We start from the raw sequence: 19,718 nt of genomic DNA, 5'->3' as shown, positions 1-19,718 counted from the left end.
CCTGTACTTTTGTCTCTGTTCCCAGCTGTCGCATGTAAAAGCAGGTCTGTTTTTTGAAGAAAGAAACAAAGTTTCAATGCCGATGGGGCTTTCCATTATTTTTGAACCCTCCAACTTCAGAGCTAGTCTCTGGACTCTCAATTGAAACTACAGCAGAAATGGTTTAGAATTATTCCTACATTTACATTGCAAAACAAATTTATACCAAGTTGTCAGATGCATTGCAGTAGCCTGTGTAATCTTAGGCTCAGGTGCAGCTCCACCAAAGCATCTCATTCTATTAGTCAAGGCAATATTTTACAAGTACGTGCACAGTTGAGTCAGCAAAGAAGTGACCACAAACCCGGACATGTTGTAATTCAGAGCACTTCCCTACCCATGCCCACAAATACAAAAGCCCACTGAATCCTGGTGTGTAACTTTATTGAAAGTTAAGCAATAGTGGTACACAACATTCTGAGCTCTCATGTTTTACAGTAACACTTTAAATAGCAATTATTTCATTGTACAGATGTTTGCCACAAGTGCATTGTTCTACCTAGAAATAAAGCATCCGTTGATTTTCTTTCATGATAAGGTTCAATAAATACTCATTCGACATTATGGCAAAGAGATTGTTAGGTTCACAAAACAATTGGCTAGTCCAATTTCAGATATTCATACTTTTTCTTTAACTTTATTTCACCAATTAAAAGATTTCTTTAAATTTAAAAATCTCAAGTTTACACATTGCTGTTTCAAAGGTTGTCACATCTGAACAGGCCATGTCTGGTAATCCCTGAACATGCTGTAAAGAAAACATTTCAAGTATCAAAAGTTTGACAAGTAATGGAAGGGACAAACATGGGTTGATTAAAAATAATTAAAAAAACAAGACAAAAAAAGGGCTGTATAACCATTTCTCCCACATGGCTTTCTGTTAATCAAGAAAGGAGGAAAACAAAAAAAAACCTTTACAATCAAGATTATAGCAAGAAAAATAAACCATGGTTTTCTTTTCACAAGCTCCTTTGAAAAGCTCAGGCCCCGTTTAAGGAGGGACTTAATTCAACCCGGCACTTAACCCATTACTGAAGAGGTAGAAACAAACTGATGACCATTAAAACTCATGCTTTCCAATGATTACAGTCAAGGATTCTTTGTAACAATCATGGGAGCGCGTATTGCAACAACTCATGACACTTAGCACAAAGTGCGTTTCTACAGTTGTGTTAGTGAACAGCAGCAAGAAGGGGTCTTGCAAATAGGTGTTTTCAAAAAGCAAAATGGAGTAGTTTCAAGATGCTAATACCATTTCGTAGGTGGTTCATAAACAGTAAACCATTACATGCTGCATGATGGAAGCTGGGAGGGAACAAAAAAAATGCAGACTGAAGTTCAGCGATGGAGAATGCAAGTCATTGAAGCAAAAGGTTATACAACAAAAAGAACAAGGGTGGAAGCAAAAGTGTGACAATACAGTAGGGTTGAGAGAGAGAGGAAAAAAAAGAAAAAGAAAAAAAGCAACACAGTTACATCTTTGCACCATAAGGCTTTAGCTGGTTTCTCAGTCAGCCTCCTCCTCAGACTCCTCTTCTTCAGCTGTCTCCAGCCAGGTGAGCCACTGGTTCACCTAGAAGAGTAAAGAGCAGACAAGCAAACATCAGAACACATGAACAGAAATTCAAAATAACCTGACAACTTCCACCAAACCTACCTGGAACAAGGCTTTTCCCTTTCCAGGAAATTCTTGGGTAATATCTTCTTTCCATGCAAGGAAGGCTTCTTCTTCAATTATCTCCATATCATAAAAGTTGACAAAGTAGCGCAGTAACATTCCTGGAAGCAAATCATTGTTCATTAGCAACTTAGTGCCTAAATTAAAATCTCACTCCCAAAATCAATTATAATGCCAAAAACTACAGCTTGCTTGCAGTAGCATACCTTTAGGGAAACTCTTAACATTGCAGTGCACTTGTAGCGCGTACAGAGCACTGACTTGAAGGTCCACGTGATCATGCAGGAATTTTTGCATCACCGGTTTGAAGGCAAGTAGCAGCTGCTTCTCCTGGTCGAGCTTTTCTTTTGAAGGTGCTGATAACTGCTCGTCGTCATCGTTGGAATAAATCTCATGGAAAATGTACTGCAAAAAGCTGAAGAACAACGAAGGGTAAACGGTGGAAAGCACAAGTAAAAAATTTATTTTTTAATTAACTAAAACACAAATGCAGAGATACTGTACCTAGTCATCAAAATGTTGACAAATCCCTTGTCGGTGTGAAGCTTGGGAGAAATGTTGTCCTTGATCCATTTGTAGATGGACTGGGGAGATGGGTCTGCTTTAATCTGTTTCAGAAGCTCCTTCTCCAGTTTCATAAGGGGGAACAAGAAGCTGAGACCTTTGCCCTCCAGAATTTCTAACATGCGGTCTTTATTTTGGTCTATTTCTGCAGAAAGAAAACATTCTCAATGCCATGGGCTACATCGAATGACGGCAACACACCAAATAAACTAAATCTGCACGTAAGGTTCTAGAACAACCCATGCTCTAAATGATTTCTTGCAAGCATTAACAAAGACAAAGATGGGTACCTGGCAGCATCTTTTGCATGTTGACTTTGCTCTGCTGAAACAGATCAGTCAGCCACTCTTTATCCTTCAGCTTAGCTGTTTGCTGAAGACATAGCAAGAAGAGAGGGAAGTGGTTGCCGTTCTCCAGAGGGTGGGCCAAGTCCGCAATACTCATGAGGTCAGCAATGATCGCACGGGCAGCAAACTGTGCCAGGTAGGACTTCACCAGGGGAATGTCAACTTCAAGCTTAGGACATTGGTCCAAAACATTAAGGAATGCCTGTGAAAACAAGGGTCAAACCGTTTAGTAAAATCCATCTAATGTTTAATCCAGCCTTAAAAAGGTTAGTCTTTCACACACCTGCATGAAGTTCTCCCCTGTGATCAGCCCCTCAGAACGGAGTGCATGGATCAGACTGCTGACATGCTCTTTATGGTCATCTGGACTGTCCAGTGAGCAGATGATGATCTTGCTCAGCATCTCTGGCAGGAAGTGTTTGGGAGCTCTCATCTCCCTAACCCCATTCACAGCATCACTGATGTTCTTGCTATTCATATAATCGTTCATAACGGTCTCCTGGAAAGCCAACATTGTTAGTTAATCTAGCACATTAAAAGATGCAACTGCAATGTTTAATGCTTTGAACAGTAATTATAAAATATGCGTACAGTCATTTTGAGCAGCTCCTCTCTGGCAGGTGGTGGTTTTTTATTTGTCTTTTGAGGCTTTTCCTGAATGGGAGGTGGGTTGGTTTTCAGGCCAAGCTGTGGAGGCTGCAATCAAAGATGAAACTACTTAAGGACAAAAGTAATTTGTAGGTTTAGAATTTTGTACTAAATGTTCGGTGGAGATAATCACCTGCCCAAGAGGAGGAGTGGATGTGCGTGGAGGCTGGGCACTGGGAGGAATCATTGTGGTCATCTGCGGCTGCAGCTTTGGCACTTGGGATTTATTCAGAAGAAACGACTGAGCAGGTCTCAGACTGATCTGCATAGATAAAAGAAAGTTATGCATGAAACTGCTTCAAACCAGGACCTTGGCAGTTAGACTGTTGTTCTGTTCTACAAAACATTATACAGCTCTTTGTCATAAAAGGTAAATGCAATAGCAAAAAAAATCTGTTTAATACAAATGACAATTAAGCCATTTCTTATTTAGAAATTGTATTTTTAATGTTTTCATGAGTGTAATCTTATTTATTAAACAAACAAAACCCAGTACACTTTGCGATGGCAAGCTTCCCTCATTATAATTGAACCAAAAATTTATAGAGGAACAAAAACACCACAAACCTCATCAGCATTCAGTTGTCCTTTCTTGCTGAAGCGTGGTGGCATATCCTTGGACTGAGTTTGCTGCTGGGCCTGGTTCTGGAAAAGCAGATTCTGTCCCTTATGGAGGAAACAAGGGGAAGGATATCAATCCATACACTACACATGAACACTACCATAAACATTAAGAAAAATTACAAATATATAAATCAATTTTTTTCTTTTTACCTGGTTGGGTTTCATGAATGGCTTGTCAAACTGAGACTGAGAAGCAGGAGCCATGTGGCCATTGAAAAGTGGGTTTACACGATGACGACCCATTGTGGGGGAATATCTGTCTTGAATGACTCCAGGCCCAGTTCCAATCCCACTACCTAGTGAGATATTACGAAAGTTTAATTTTCATACAAGAGATATACTGCATTTAAAACTACACAGTACATACCAAAGAGAAAGAGGGGACACTGGTCAGGACATACCTAGCATTTGTCCGAACATATCAGCCAATCCTCCAAGAGCCTCTCTGGTTAAGCGTGTTTGCAAGAAGGGGTTATCTTGAAAGAAGTCAGTCCTCATTCCTGACGTCATAGCTGGAATAAACACACCCAAATCCTACAGGGAAAAAATACATAAGTAAATAAATTAAAGAGTAGACAAATAAAGTGTATGTTCATTTATTTATCATATCATCATATCATGTATTACAATACATAAGCCATCACTTCTTGAACAGACCAAAACCCAAGTAAAAGGAAAATACTAGCCTTCACTGCATCCTGGCGGATCTGGTTGATAGTCTTAGGTCCATTATCTATAAAAGCTTTCCTAGGCACCCAGTTGTTCTCTCGCAGCTCAACGGTATCCTGCAGCAGGAAACGAATCCTTGCAGGCAAATCCTTGTTGTTCATTAAGGATCGCATCCGGCCAAAGTACTGATCCATTAAAGACTGCAAGAGAAATTCATTGTGTTATAAATAAAAAAAATAGCACAAATGCAGCCAATACCTAGGAAAAAAACTGAATATGTTCTTTTCAAACCTTATGTACACTGATCAATAAAGAAAGCTTACCTTAGCTTTCTCATGATCAAGTCTAGGCCCCACAGTTCGCATTATCTGACAGAGGCACTCCAAATCCTCCCCCATATCTTTAAGTTGGACTCTCTTCTTCTTTTCCAGAAGCTGAGAAAACACAGCAAATTTAATAAGAAAATCAAACAATTACAAAAACACAGAAGACAGGTGACTGGTACCTACTGTTTTGATGCACTTATGAAGGATAGACTCATGAATGAGATCAAGTTTGCCAAGCTCCCCAATGAATTTGATGTTGCCGAGCATTTTAATCTTGGCAATGGCACGCTGCTCCTCCTCTTCAGAGGTAAGAGGGCCATCATTTTTGTCGTAGACTGAAATGAAAAATGTAAATAGTTTCCATAAACACGCATATTCACTAAGAGCAAACCATCAAAATGTTTAACTATTAACTTACTGTCAACATTTCTGGCACGATTTTCAAATTCATCTTGAAGCTTTGAAATCAGAAGTCTCCTGAATGTCTACAAAAAAAAAAACAAAAACAAACAAACAAAAAAAAAAACCAAGCTAATTACTACCCACAAAACCCTACAAAAAGGAACCAAATTTACATACAATTATTTCTTCATGAGGCTTACAGTGGTCTGTTTCTGTGATGACTGGCTTTCAGATGATTGGTTGTCAAAGTTTGGTGCATCCTCTGCCAAACGCAGACATAGCTGAGCATATAGTGAGCTATATTTGGGCTCTTCAAGGGCTTTGTCTACAATCTGTTATAAACGGAAAAGTAGAAAGAAGTACATGAACATTAAAACTAGACACCTCTCCTAACACATTAATATAGATACTGAGAGATAGTGGGTGAAGATACTCACCAGCAAGATGATTCCTTTGAGGACAAGCTTTGAATCCACGCCCACATTCAGAAGCTCAAGGCATAGCTTGTCAAACTTCTCAGGAGTCAGTTTATTAAGTATGCTGAGGGAGAATTACACAATATTTACTAAATATCAAAAACTAGCTATACATTTAACCCAATATAAATTTAACCTACCCTCTCACTTTCCTGAAGATTGCATCGTGTCTTTCTTTTTCATTGGAGGAGCTGACCTCTCGTCTAGTGCTTCGTGAAGGAACCCATCTCGCTACGCTAGGCCCTGGGGTTTTCCCCAGGAACTCGCTGTTGAAGAAAAAAAAAAAATGTTACATTAGGAAATAAAATCCTGGACACAAACTAACCACGGCACCTAATAAATAATTACATAATATCTCCAGAAACACACCAGAAAATGACAAATATATACTAAACAGACCTGTTGCCGACAGTCTTGGGATAGTGCTGAGGTGCACCCCTACCTCCTCCTCCGCCCGAAGAAGCACTGCAAGACAGGTTACATAGAAGTTAAATATGTTTTATCTGCATACAGATCAATGTGCGATATATTCAAGAAGGAATTTCACAATTGAATTTCAGAACACATAAGCGCCACCATCTGCAGCTCTAATAATAAAAGAATAAAAAAACAAAACCATCACATTTAAAAGTACAAATGACAGGCAGAACAGATTCAGCTCCATCCCAGAGAGAGACAAAGGGGGCAAATCTCTTAAAACTCACCTGAAACGAGAAGCACCCCCCTCTGCAACCACACTCTCCACTTTGGCGGCTTGACAACGAAGGATACCCAAAAAGAATAATACAGAAAGGGTGGGGGTGGAGAAAACGACCTGAAGGGGAAAGAAAAGACATTGTTTAAAATGGTCCAAAACACAGAAAAGTTATCTTGCTTGCTTGAAAAAAAAAGTTTATTCAGCCCTGTCAATGAACACAATTCATAATTTAATTTATAAATGAGAAACAGAACAGCAGTCAACTACACATCAGTCATAAGGGTAAAGCATCAGTTAAATTAATTGCAGCATAGAGACACTGAAACATAGTCAGGTAATAAGCAGCTATTCTTTATGACATATAAACTCACAACATTGTCAAAAGTAAACCTATAAAAACCAAAGCTAAGAAAATGCAGGATGTGTGTCCTTTAACAGAGACCGAGAACAGTTGAGTGATGGCCTAGGCCTTCAGAAGCCAGAGCCGAGATGGGGGAGGGGGGCCTAGCCTTGTAAGAAAAAGATAAGCGTAGAAATTTTCATTCATGTTAAATGTAACAATCTAGCCCTTGGATAACGTAGTCACTGGTGTGTGTTATTATCGAGAATGTGGCCGTGTTTAGCGTTAAGCTGCAGCTACAGGAGTGTGGCCTTGACTCTCGGACAAAGACTTCTGCCATGATGTTGCATCCGATGTGAGAGGAAAGAACACGACGTACAGCCGGACACAACGCCTCAAACACGCGGTGAAATCGTTTTAAAATCGGGTTAATTTTAGTAACACCGTGTGTGTCCGCGTATATATCAAATACAAACGAACAGGACTGTTCATAACCGTTCGCCTGACAGTTTAAAAAACGTTTTATTGTCCTGACGGAAAAACCAGGTACCCAGCTAGCAGGTAAAACCTCCGTCGTTGAATACAACATAACAGATTTTAAAACGTTAACCCCCCCCCCAATAAAAACCAAACGTATATTTAGTTTGTCAGACGCCATTTTATAGTAGAACCGTCCCGAAGCTGGCAAGAAAACTTGGTTGATTTCTTATTCGCCACATTTTTTACTCGACTTTTCCGTTCCACCTTAAACTGCATTACAATTGCTGTGCCATTTAAGGTGGAAGGTGAAATTCGTCTAAGGCGATAAATGTGAAGCCGCTTTAATTAAAACGTTTATAATGTAAAGTGTCTCCTCCTCCGAATCTCCGGCAGCTAAACAAGAAGCGGAGCCATTTTATAAAAGCGAAGAGGTAACGTTACCACACCGGGCAACAGCGGGTTTTAAGGGGCTAAAAGTAAAAGAGAAACATCGTACCTTTTTTAAAAGACCTTCAGCTTTGATTTGGTTGGGTTCTCAAAGAAGAAATAAAAGGAAACCGAGAAGAAGGAGAGGTTTTTTTGGTGGAGTGCTTGATATTCTTAGGGAGTAGTTCGCCTTGAGGCTAAAGCTAACGCTTCAGTGATGTTCACCGGTTCTGAGTGTAGCACTGTATAAGGGACCCGATCCTGACGTCACACGCAGTCCACTTTATTCCCTCGTCCAGCGGACGGTGACGTCACATACAGCGGGTGCAGTTCGCTCAGCTCTTAAAGGGCCCCCGCTCTTACTCCCAGTGTGCCGCCTTTTTCTCAAACGAGTAAAAATTCAGGGCTTCGGAGTTAATAAACACACACTAAACACACATGTAAGTCTGCAACACAACGTATAGCTCTTGATTCAGTATGCTGGGAAGATTGTACAGTGTTCTAAAACAGATAAACGTAAAATAACAAGAACGTCTGCAGTTTCTGTCCTACAGAAATATGGAGTCCACATGGTCTGCGTTCATTGGTGGAGAGCTCCGGGGGACCTGGATGAGCAAAGGGCCTCCCAACGTGCATTGCAGTCTTGCAGAGTGTGTTCACCGTTGCTACACCTCTTGCATGTGCTGTGTAAGCACAGGGTTGAGGACTTTTCTGACTCTTTATAAAAAGCTTTTGGTTAATTTTTCGTTCACTGTAATTTTTTGTTGTTGTTACCCTTACATTTTTTTACACTGATACCACATTGTTCTCGGAAGTGGGGTGTGGCTTAAGAGATAGAGAAGATACAGACATGTTAAAGATATGCAATGGTTATTGTCTTGAGGGCGAGAATTGTTTAATGACCATCGTGACCACCCTCAACCTCTCTGAGTTAGTCGGTATAGAGAGACTGTGATGTCAGCTGGAAAGCCAGGGCCCAACAAATGGCAGAGGACGATAGTGGATGGGAGTACTGGCTCCTGTGGGAGACAGAGGACAGAGATCACAAAATGACAGTGGAAGTGGTTAAGATCTGACTCCTTCGCTATATTGACAGTGGGAATTGGGCACTTTATTGGAGCCATTCCTCAGTGCCATGCTACCAGAGGCCCTCCAGCAACTTCTTTGAAAAAACATCCTGATAATAGGATTTTAAAATAATACATTTTAGTATAAATATTTAACTCTGAACTCTCAATTCTTAGGTGTCAGTCATTATTTGTTTTGTCATTATTAGTTATTATAGTGTTCTGTGAGGCCATTCATTATTAGAGTCTGGGTCCTATTGCCGCCAGCGTGAACAAATGTGAGTGTGAATTTCTAGAACAGAGCATTTCACATTGAATAACTTAATGAACTGGTTAACATTTTAACAATGATATTATCCTAAAATTTTAAAGCCTTTATGGAGACAAAATAGTATTAGTTTAAATAACACTAGAAAATATTATTTATAAATACTCAGGAACATAGAAATCAATCAGAAATTAGGTTCCAGTCCATGGAACTGGGTAAATGTTCAGGGTCCAGGTGGGTAAATGTGGGTCCCGGGGCCTGCTCAGAAAGGCTGCAAGAATGTGACATTTCTCCTGTTTAATACACTGGTTTATACTCGAATTTGTAATGAGTTGTTTCTACATTCTAAAACATAATTATTATTTTTTTGGTACATGTATCACATCACTCACAGAATTCACTTTTAATTCCTTTGTGTAAAGAGGCCTAGATTTTGAACAGACCCATGAATCTGACTCTTGATACTTTTAAATCTTTCAACATAAATTATACATCATGCCTTTAACAGTCATCATCATCATCTTTTCTGCTTGTCCATTTCAGGGTCGCGGTGGCAACAGGGCGAGCAAAGAAGCCCAGACCTTTGTGTCCCTTGCAACATCCACCAATTCCTCCTGGGGGATCCTCAGGTGTTCCCAGGCCAGCCAGGAGATATAATCCCTCCAGCGTGTCCTGGGTCTACCCCGGGGCCTCCTTCCAGTTGGACATGCCTGGTATACCTCCAGTGGGAGGCGTCCAGGAGGCATCCTGATCAAATGCCCAAACCACCTCAACTGACTCCTCTCAACGCAAAGGAGAAGCGACTCTACTCCAAGCTCCTCCCTAGTCACTAAGCTCCTCACCCGATTACGGAGAGTACATCCAGCAACCCGTCGGAGAAAGCTAATTTCGGCCGCTTGTTTCTTGTTCTTTCTGTCATTACCCAGAGCTCATGACCATAGGTGAGTGGGGACGTAGACTGACATATAAATTGAGAGTTTTGCTTTATGGCTCAGCTCTCTCTTCACCACAACGGTGCAGTACAGTGACCGTATTACTGCAGACGTTGCACCTATCCTACTGTCAATCTCGCTATCCCTCTTCCAATCACTCGTGAACAAGAACCCGAGATACTTGAACTCCTTCACTGGGGTAGGTTCTCACCCCTTACCTGAAGGGAGCATGCCATCTGTCATCCTTCCTGGATCAGGGCCTTGTCGTGGTGGAAGGGCTTGTGTGGTCTCATGACCTCCAGGGCTGTTTCGTTGAGAGTTGGTCTCCCATTGCGAACGGGTCTGGCGTGAAGATCCAGACAAACATGATCCAAGAAGCATCCCTGTGGGTACAACCATTAGGACTCTGCCCGAGAGGGTTACCGGGACCTACCCCTGGAGCCAGGCCTGGGGTAGTGTCTGACGGCGAGCGCCTGGTGGCTGTGCAGCCCACGTAACCTGGCCAGGCTCAGCCTGAAATGGCAGCGTGGGCTCACCACCCACAAGATCCAGAGTAGGGGTGCGGTGCAATGCCCATCGGGCACAGAGCGGGGGTGAAGGGGCACCTGGCGTCATGGAACTTGTCAGCCTTTAACAGTATTGGTGGTAAACGTTTGTGCTGTCAGACTGAATATAACAGTTCCAAGTGAATATCCGGTTTGCTTTTATGCTGGTTTTAAAATGTACAAATGTATTAAAGGATATGGAGTTGAATATCATGTCCACCAGAGGGCACTGGAGATTACTCATTTTTAAAAAATGACAAACAGTGTGAGAATTTGGACATTTTTAACATGGCACATAAGAAGCGGGAGAGTGAAGGACAGGAGGCCCAGTCTGTACATTTTGGTCAGCTCCAAAATGAAAACCACTTAAGTGTAAACAGCCTTAGTCTAGAGTGTGGTCGGTGTTGTAAGCCTAGACTTTGTGTGAGCAGCTGCACTCTGGTGATTTCCCAATCCCAGGAGAGGGAGGGCCATTTACTTCTGTGCCGAGACACTATTTCGAAAGAGGGTTCCTGGAACTCTTATTTGTGTCAGACACCGTCATTATTTGTTTCTCACTCAGCTTTGCCTTTGGCCTTAGGGCATCTCGTAAGTACAAGACCTGAATAGAGTAGGCCTGCCAGCACAATGCTATCATTTTTTTCTCTCATTAGATCTTTTAAAACAGTTCAGTTTTTACAAATCCACTTGTTGTTTTGGCCATTTTTAGCTATGAATGTATTCCAGAGTTAATTCTGATCAGATGAGAAAGCAATGTGTGTTTCTGTTTGTTCCAACACCATATCAACAAATTAGAGCAGGGATGATTTTCCCCTCTCGTCCACGTTTAATTAGACTTTAATTTTGCCTGTGGTGATAGAGCTGAAAGACAATGTCTGCTGAGATGATCACAGAAGGTCATAAACTGAGCTGATATGAAATTGGAAATTTACTGTGGAGAGGAAGACCTTGACAGTGTGCAGAAAGCCTCAGGAAAATAAAACGAGTTTAGGCAGTGATTGTCCAGGAATTATTTCCTCACAGACGGATATTTCCTGGTATTTTGACTGACCTGCCTCTGATAGAAGTGCTGTTATACTGACAAAATTCATGTTAATAATAGACCGGATAATAGACAGGAAGCCGGTTCAGCATAGACTTATTTTTAACATTCATCAGCGTGGAAACAAATACATTTATTTAAATAAATGTACATAGTGTGAGCATATTTATAGTTACAGTGTAATTATGTATTATTATTTTCTAATTGGTTTTAAGATGTGCAATTACTTTCCGACTATAGGCATAATTGTTTTCATCCATGTCTCTACTCCACTACTTTACTACCCTGCCTTCCTTTCTTCCATATGAGAAGTAATAACATGCCAGATGTAGTTATTTAATTACTTAGCAGACTCCATTATCTGATATAAGCACTTGGATGATGAGAGTGGGAGTCAGTGAGTCTGGGTGAGAGGCTCTATTACAGATCTTCCATTTTGATAATGATAATGCATTTCCAAGTGGATACTCAGAATAGTCCCAATTATCATATGAAGCAATATTTCTCATACTTGGTCTGCGTTTTTGAGCTCCATCCGAGTCCCTGTTGGATGTGAGCTCCTTTTCCAGCAGTTGGAAGCTCAGTACTGTTCATCTAGGGCTAGCTTTCCATTGTGCTGGAAATCAAGTAACCTAATAATTACATTGATGTGTGAGTGAGTAATAGATGATAGCCATGCTTATGTTTAAAATACTGCTGTAGGGAGTCACAAAATAATATTGGACCATTGTTCCATGCATTGCACAGTACGTAATATTCAGCTTCACATTTAGAAAGATGCAGGACTTAACATGTGAAATCATCTTAAATCTCATCAATATATTTACCGTTTTTAGAATGAAAGAATATTTAAAGATTTATAGATGTTTCTCACAATTCATTTTCTTCTGGAGAAAGTGTCTTATTCCATTGCCATGTATCCAGCATCATTTAAAAAATACATAATAATGCAAATATATCCCTTGATATAGTCATTTTTTTCGATTCTGACTAAATCATGTCATTTATTACAGTGTTTGGCAATAATTTAACAATTTGAGTTACAGTCCAGGAAAATAAGGAAGTAGTACTCTTCAATACAGGAAGTGCTTGTTTTGCTGTTTGCTGATAATGTGGTGCTAGAGCTGTAAATCTCAGTTTTACACCCCGGAGATTCATGAAGAGGTTTAAATGCAACCACTCATGACAGACAGACACACAACTCCAGGATATTGCCCTGTGGAGGAGGCAGGTGTGAAAGAGGTGTGGAGAACTACCTCATTCTGTTCTGCTCTGCCTGCTGTTATGGTGCCCTTGAGCAATGTATTCAAACCCCATCTGCACCCAGACTACAGCTGACCATGCCTCTGAACATTAATGTCAGACTGGCGGTGGGTAAATTCATTTGTGTGGAGCAGATGAACGTGAGCAATTAGGTTGAAAATATCATAATACATGAAGTGTTAGTGAATTTGGCTGAGACAAATCCATCAGCAAAGCGCTGCTCTTATGAGGTAAACACAAAACTATGATTTACTGAGAACACATATTAAAGGTTGCTTCTTGTGATTCATTTTCACAAATTCAGAAATGGGCATTGGCAGAGAAGATTTGGCAAATTTTGTATGGGCGCAACCCACATGCTCAGCTCTACTGCTCATCCCACAAATGCATGTTCCTTACAAATGTGGCACCATTTAAAAGGGAATTTAACAGGCTTTTCAACTGTATAAAATTTATTGCCAAGAAGCATTGTTACAACAAATAAATAATCTACAAACACAAATTTCTTTACTTTTTGTACTAAGTTCATAATTTCATAGCCGACAGCATGACCACAGAAACAAGTTACACAGTGTAGTTTATGCAGTGCTGAGTCCAGATTAGCAACGACAGAGGCTCTGTTCTCCCTATTACAGGACACTGGAGCATCACAATCATTTTAAAACTGCTATTTTAAGGAAAAAATATTACTTAGTCTTTTTTGAAAGCCACTATGGGTTTGTCAACATTACTGTCATCATCCTTTTCTTATAGGTTCAACAGGATGAGTAACGCCCAGGCATTTGTCTTTTGCTGCTTCCTCTAAATATTCTTGGTGATCTCTAGATGTTCCCAGGCCAGCCAGGAGATAAAATCCCTGCAGCAAGTCCAGGGTCTACCCCGAGGCCTCCTCGCAGATGGCTGTGTCTGATGTATCTTCTGTGGAAGGCACCCAGGGGCATCCTTATCAGATGCTTCAACCACCTCACCTTGCTTCACTTCCCGCATCTAAAACATGGTCAGTCTCACATTCCCTCTTTCCATAACTCATGAACAAGTCCATAAGATACTTGGGTTTATATTTATTTTCTTTCTCAATATGACTGAAGCCGATGAGTGGTTCCCTCAGGTCCCAAATGTGCAGAAGCTTCCCTGCAGGATATAGCCATTTGTAGTGGTATTATAAGATCTTTTATTAATCATACACATTGGGAAATCTGCAGTGTTACAGTAACAAAATATATTTACAGTAGCTTCAGAGGCATTATACAATAAGTTAATATTTACATATATATAAAAAGAGGGAAAATATGACTATAAAAATTGCATTTATTTATTTGTGAGAGTGAATGAGTGAGTAATAGTGATAATAACATAGAGGAACTGAGGTATTTTATTTGCACATAAGATACTGCACAATTGTGTTGTTTTGTTATGGAGTCAGTCTGACTTCAGCTGGACGGGAGGACCTGTGATATCTTACCTGCGCACACACCATGGATGAATCAGCCTGTCACTAAAGTGTAGCCTGTAACTGCCCAGTGAACTCAGAGCTTCCTGGATGGGATGGGACATGATTTCCATCACAGATGACAACTTAGCCATCATTTTCATATCTCCCACCACCTCCACAGGGTTGAGGGGCGTCCCAGTACTAGTGATCAGATATGCAGTACTAATACTACATGACATTTTATGAGTGCTACTTGCAAGAGGTTCTACAGTCAATTAGTTTTCCATTTTGTGGCCTTCAGCTTGTCAGCTTCCTGTTCAGTATCATAATTAACCAGCAGATGGAGTTGCTAATACAAGCATTGTTATTATTCTACCTCTGACATGGCCTGGTCTTGGAGACAAAGCCAGAATAACTCCACATCATTCCAAATCATTTAAATCTATTAAATCTTACTCAAGGATAGGCTTGTTCAGAGTTCTATGCCTTTCCACTTGAATCCAGCATAAAGACAATCTATTTCTTATATACTTAAGGTTGGAATAAAGACTCTAGGATATAATTAAGTGCCTTTGAATTTCATCCTTAAAAGCAATAACACTTTCAGAAAGCAATTTCATTGGCATGGAAGAATTTCTCAGTTCTTAGTTTTTTGACTGGGAACATGAAGCTAATGTGGCTAACAAGTAATAGATGTTAGCAGCAAACCACTGGGACAAACTGACTGCTTAACTAATCACGCACATTCTTCAAGTACTTATATAAGCTCAGACAGACTTGCTTGTGTGGTTTCTGACATTGATTTAATGCTATATAACATGTGATTGACTGCGGTGACAGAAACCACATGAGCAAGTCTGTTTGAGATGACTTAACACATCATTATAAACTAGCAATACATGATTTTTCCACCAAAAAGTAGCAACAATATTTATGAAAGTGAATTTATACACTTATTTTTACATTCTACAGAAAAAAAAACAGAGTAATTAATTCCTTTGTAGTCCCTGTGTGTACTGAACCACAGAGCAGATAAAACATAGTGGCAGACATGTTTAGTACAGCTTCTCAGATACATATAACACACTAGGTGTCAGTAAAATGGTGGTTTCACAGTGTGAAGAAATGAGAGAAAATGACAGATTTTTCCTTTAAGGAGTGTGTGTGATTCTTTACGTTTTTTGCAGGATTTTAACTGGTGTTACAAAGTTTAGCTCTTGCTCCACAGTAAGCTTTTATTATTGTTCAGGCTTTTTTGGGGGATGGGGAATGGTGGGGCTTGAGAAGTATGCAGGAGGCACATAAGTTGCCATGGTAATGTCAGATGGGCATCAAGATAATGAAGCACACGTCTCTATTAGGTGTCAAAAAGCGTAAAAATGCTGAAGAGGCAAATTGGGCACAGACTACTGGCAAGAAACCTCTTAGCATGAGTTTGTTAGCAACTGTGTTAATGGACATGTGTTTTGAGAAAAGTATATTGCTTTGTGCTGTCAAATTAACGCATTAATGCATGTTAATGCACACTTGAACCTAAGCATTTTTAAAATGCTAATTAATGATTTTCAGATTTATCTACCAATGACAACACAGCATCTCTGACATCAGAATTTTATTTATGTAACATGTAAATGTTTCATAAATATTATAATTCTCTCTCTCTCTCTCTCTCTCTCTCTCTCTCTCTCACACACACACACACATTTGCAGAGCTCCTGTTTTGCCTCCTACTTTGCTTAATTCTTCTATGTTTTAGCCACGAGCTGTGCTATAGCATACATTTTCTCTATTAAAGCTCCAAAGCTAAAGCTCTCCCTGAAACTTTTACTCAGCAAATTGAGATCCTAATTAACAATAATCAAAACTACACTGAGATATTACAATAAGTTAAAAACTATGATTTTAATTTATGAAGCCTGAGCAGAGAATATGTCATTACAGCTTCTACTCTGTTACTGGTTCAGAAACAGCTCTGACTGTGATGGTGTAAATAGCTGAAATGTAATTATTTCACCGAGCTCACACCGAGCCACTGTACTAATAAGTGGTTAAGGTGGACGGAGAAATTATTTGGCTGTTTGGGCACTGGAGCCATTTTGGACACCCTCCCCTGGCCTTAAAATGCTTGCATGATTGATGGGTACCCATCATTTGTAAACATGGGTTATGTGTCATACCTGTAATTGGTTGTCAATAACATTAGAGACACTCCCCCTTGTTCAGACTTGTGGGTTATTACAGGCCCATAAATACAATTAGGTACAAGAATGCTTATTGGTTTTGTGTCACAGCTGAAGAGAGGAGAGTGTAAATCCGGCTGAGTGTCTATGTGGAGAAATCATGAGCTGAATTACCCGTTCACCCTCCCATTACTTTGCAGTGCAAAGATAATCAGCTGTTTACGCACAGCTGTTAGCACGAATTAGACTCACTTCAAATGTTCACTAATATGAATAATTATCTTCTGCTATGTGGGGGAGAAAGTAAATCCCACACTTTGTCACATGATATTAATTCTTTCTCAAATGAGATAATTGCCTTCGCCTGCATACAATGCACAAACTGTCACTTTATCACCTTACGTCTACACCTTGATGGCTAACATACTCTCTCAGGTCCAGTTTGTATTAGCTGTCCATTAGCCCCGCATCAGTGGTCAGAGTTTGACAACACAAATGCTTATGTCCAGATGGTTTGGGTAGAAATCCCAGAAACTAAACACGACTGTGTCTAATGCACTCAGACTGACACCACACACAGACACACATTATCAAGTCAGTGTCACAGCTTTTTTGGAAATGGGCCGCCATTCAAATATAATATCTGGACAATGACACTCCTGTGATCAGAAAAAGAAGTATTTTTAGAGTATTTGTATTATTATTTTTTTTTGTGCAGCTTTATTTTAATTTAACTTATTACTTTCAGTAAATTTGAATGTAAAATGCTGAGATTTTTGCAAAAATATGTAAGAATTTTACAATTTTGTATATTAAAATATTACGCACTTTCAGGAGTTCCACTTTCTCTTTCACATTTACAGTAATCCCTCGCTACTTCACGGTTCATCTTTCGCGGATTCGCGGGTTTTTTCAAGGGGGCTAATGGCCGCTGTATATAAATTAAAAGTATTTTTATTATTGTTTACATGTATTAGACTAGGCCTATAGGTGAAAAAATATATCATTTACAAGTATTTCTTAAATACAGTACATGTATCGTTCATGTCCACATCCGAGTGAAATTTACTCACGCAAAATCACTGCTTAGGAACCACTCTATTAAAGTAACTGGTAGGATCTCACATGTAGTTCCAGCTGAAAAACATTATAGAATCCCAGTAAACAAGGAACGTCCCTGGACGTTCAAAATAGGTCTAAAAGTAGTCTGTCCGTCAAGAACATATTTTAAACGTCAATGGACGTCCAAAATCCATCTTAATAAGTTAGTTAAGTGGTGACCAATCGATAACGTCATTGGACGTCCAAAACGCGTTTTATACAAGTAATTTATTTCGGGACCAATTATTAACATCAATGGACGTCCAAAATACGTCTAATAGTTGTCTTTTCAATGTCTGTGTTTGGATGTCTTTTCAACTTTTATTTTCAACCTTAAGAGAATGTTGATTAGACGGCAGTCATTACGTTATTTCAACGTTGAATCAACGGCTAATTGTTTACTGGGATGACTGTTTAATGCAAAGGGTGGGTTGTTATCAGTACAGGGAGGGTGTTAAAAGTCCAAATACTCGTTAAATACATAAAAAAAAAATATCTTTCCTTTACTTCGCGGAAATTCGTTTTTCGCGGGTGGTCTTGGAACTTTCGCCACAAAAAACGAGGGGTCACTGTACTGCATTTGACAAGACACTTAACTAGAGTCTCTTACAGTTTTAATCACATTACAGAGCAAGGTTCATATAACATTAAGAATTTGGTCAAAGGACTTTTAGAGGTGTAGCATAGTGTTTCTGCCTTAGCTGGGAATTAAACCTTTACATCACAGTTGTGTAGACTAGTAGACTATATACTTATCTCTATAATGTGGATTTGGCAGGTTAGTACATAAAATATAAACATAATACATCATTTGTACTAACAGGAAGTGATTACTCATTGCCGTGTCAGTCTAAAATAGGCTTTGCTCAAAACTAAAAAAAATGCAGATTATCTTTTTATGGTTGTTTCTGTGTGACCTGCTAATGGTTCTAAGAATGTTTTGTGGAGTGCTAGTATTGTTAGCATTTAGCACTACAGGAATGTGAGACACACTGCCAAACATTGAGGCAACAGACAAGGCCTTTGTAAAGTAGTAGGTGTAGAAACTTAAAAACAAGGTTCCTCTGTATTGTTCAGTTGTAGAGGTTGTTCAGTAGATTCACCAGCCTTAGGAATAAATAAAGGCTTGTCACTGTGGCAGTGCAAATTTCTTTGGCGTGCTGGGCAACTTTCCTGTCACAGCAGAGGAATGAGAGCAATTTGTTTCATTCACTTCCTTCACCAAGACCATTACACTCTGATTAAAGCCTCAGCAAGCAGCCACAGCTGGCTGATGTGCACATTCTACAGGGACCATAGTGAATGGCACATTAGAGAGAGAGAAACCGGGGATTCAATTTTATGAGCTTTACAATATACACTGTATGTCCAAAGATTTGTGGACACCCATCCAAGGTTTCTTATGAAACCAACTGTATTTATAACTATTTTTTTCCATTTTGCTTAAATAACCATTTTTAAAAATGATTTACACTAAATTTTAGAACATAGCTGTGAGGATTTGATTGAGTCCAAATGCACAAACATTATTGAGGCAAGGTACTAATGTTGGATGATTTCTTCTGGATCACCAAAGCCACTCTAACAAACAGGATGGGCCTTTCATTTCATGTAGTTTGTGTCACGGATCACGAGGCGGACTGACAGAGGCGGACGCACTTGCTAACACAAAATACTTTAATTTAACAAAAGAAACCACAAGACATGAACAGGAAGCCACAGTCACAGGGGCCGGAACGGCCGAGGCCACAGTCACAGGGACCGGAACGGCCGAGGCCACAGTCACAGGGGCCGGAACGGCCGAGGCCACAGTCACAGGGGCCGGAACGGCCGAGGCCACAGTCACAGGGGCCGGAACGGCCGAGGCCACAGTCACAGGGGCCGGAACGGCCGAGGGAACCGCCATTACGAAGACAGGAGGCCCTGTAGCAACGTCCACGGAAGCAGGGGGGCCTGCGGCGACGTCCACGGAGGCAGGGGGACCTGCGGCGACGTCCACGGAGGCAGGGGGACCTGCGGCGACGTCCACGGAGGCAGGGGGACCTGCGGCGACGTCCACGGAGGCAGGGGGACCTGCGGCGACGTCCACGGAGGCAGATGAATCTGCGGCGACGTCCACGGAGACAGGAGAAACTGCGACGACGTCCACGGAGGCAGAGGAATCTGCGCCGT

At 40.4% G+C, this 19,718-nt stretch overlaps 1 protein-coding gene across 1 annotated transcript; it reads right to left on the bottom strand.

The window, feature by feature from the left end:
• Positions 1-379: 379 nt before the first annotated feature.
• eif4g2a (eukaryotic translation initiation factor 4, gamma 2a) lies at positions 380-9,797 on the bottom strand. The gene is made up of 23 exons (XM_066648022.1): positions 9,771-9,797; positions 8,639-8,735; positions 7,787-7,824; positions 6,478-6,587; positions 6,173-6,238; positions 5,914-6,039; positions 5,735-5,837; positions 5,498-5,629; positions 5,314-5,380; positions 5,079-5,230; positions 4,893-5,003; positions 4,587-4,769; positions 4,302-4,434; positions 4,051-4,196; positions 3,844-3,942; positions 3,410-3,538; positions 3,220-3,324; positions 2,912-3,127; positions 2,572-2,830; positions 2,222-2,426; positions 1,924-2,132; positions 1,697-1,818; positions 380-1,612 (listed from the first exon to the last, which is right to left on the bottom strand). Exons 1-23 carry the CDS (start codon positions 9,795-9,797, stop codon positions 1,547-1,549), a joined length of 2,901 nt encoding a protein of 966 aa, XP_066504119.1. The 3' UTR covers positions 380-1,546.
• Between the last annotated feature and the right edge of the window lie 9,921 nt (positions 9,798-19,718).

This window comes from Hoplias malabaricus, chromosome 16 (assembly GCF_029633855.1).
Source record: "Hoplias malabaricus isolate fHopMal1 chromosome 16, fHopMal1.hap1, whole genome shotgun sequence".
NCBI lineage: Eukaryota > Metazoa > Chordata > Actinopteri > Characiformes > Erythrinidae > Hoplias > Hoplias malabaricus.
This window is presented reverse-complemented; position numbering and strand designations above follow the sequence as displayed.

Coding starts and splice junctions, on each gene's coding strand:
- eif4g2a (XM_066648022.1), bottom strand. CDS start 9,797: ATGCCTCCTGGACGCCTCCCACTGGAG. Junction 6,040..6,172: donor CCCAAGACTGTCGGCAACAG/GTCTGTTTAGTA, acceptor TTTCTTCAACAG/CGAGTTCCTGGGGAAAACCC. Junction 2,133..2,221: donor GTCAACATTTTGATGACTAG/GTACAGTATCTC, acceptor GTTGTTCTTCAG/CTTTTTGCAGTACATTTTCC.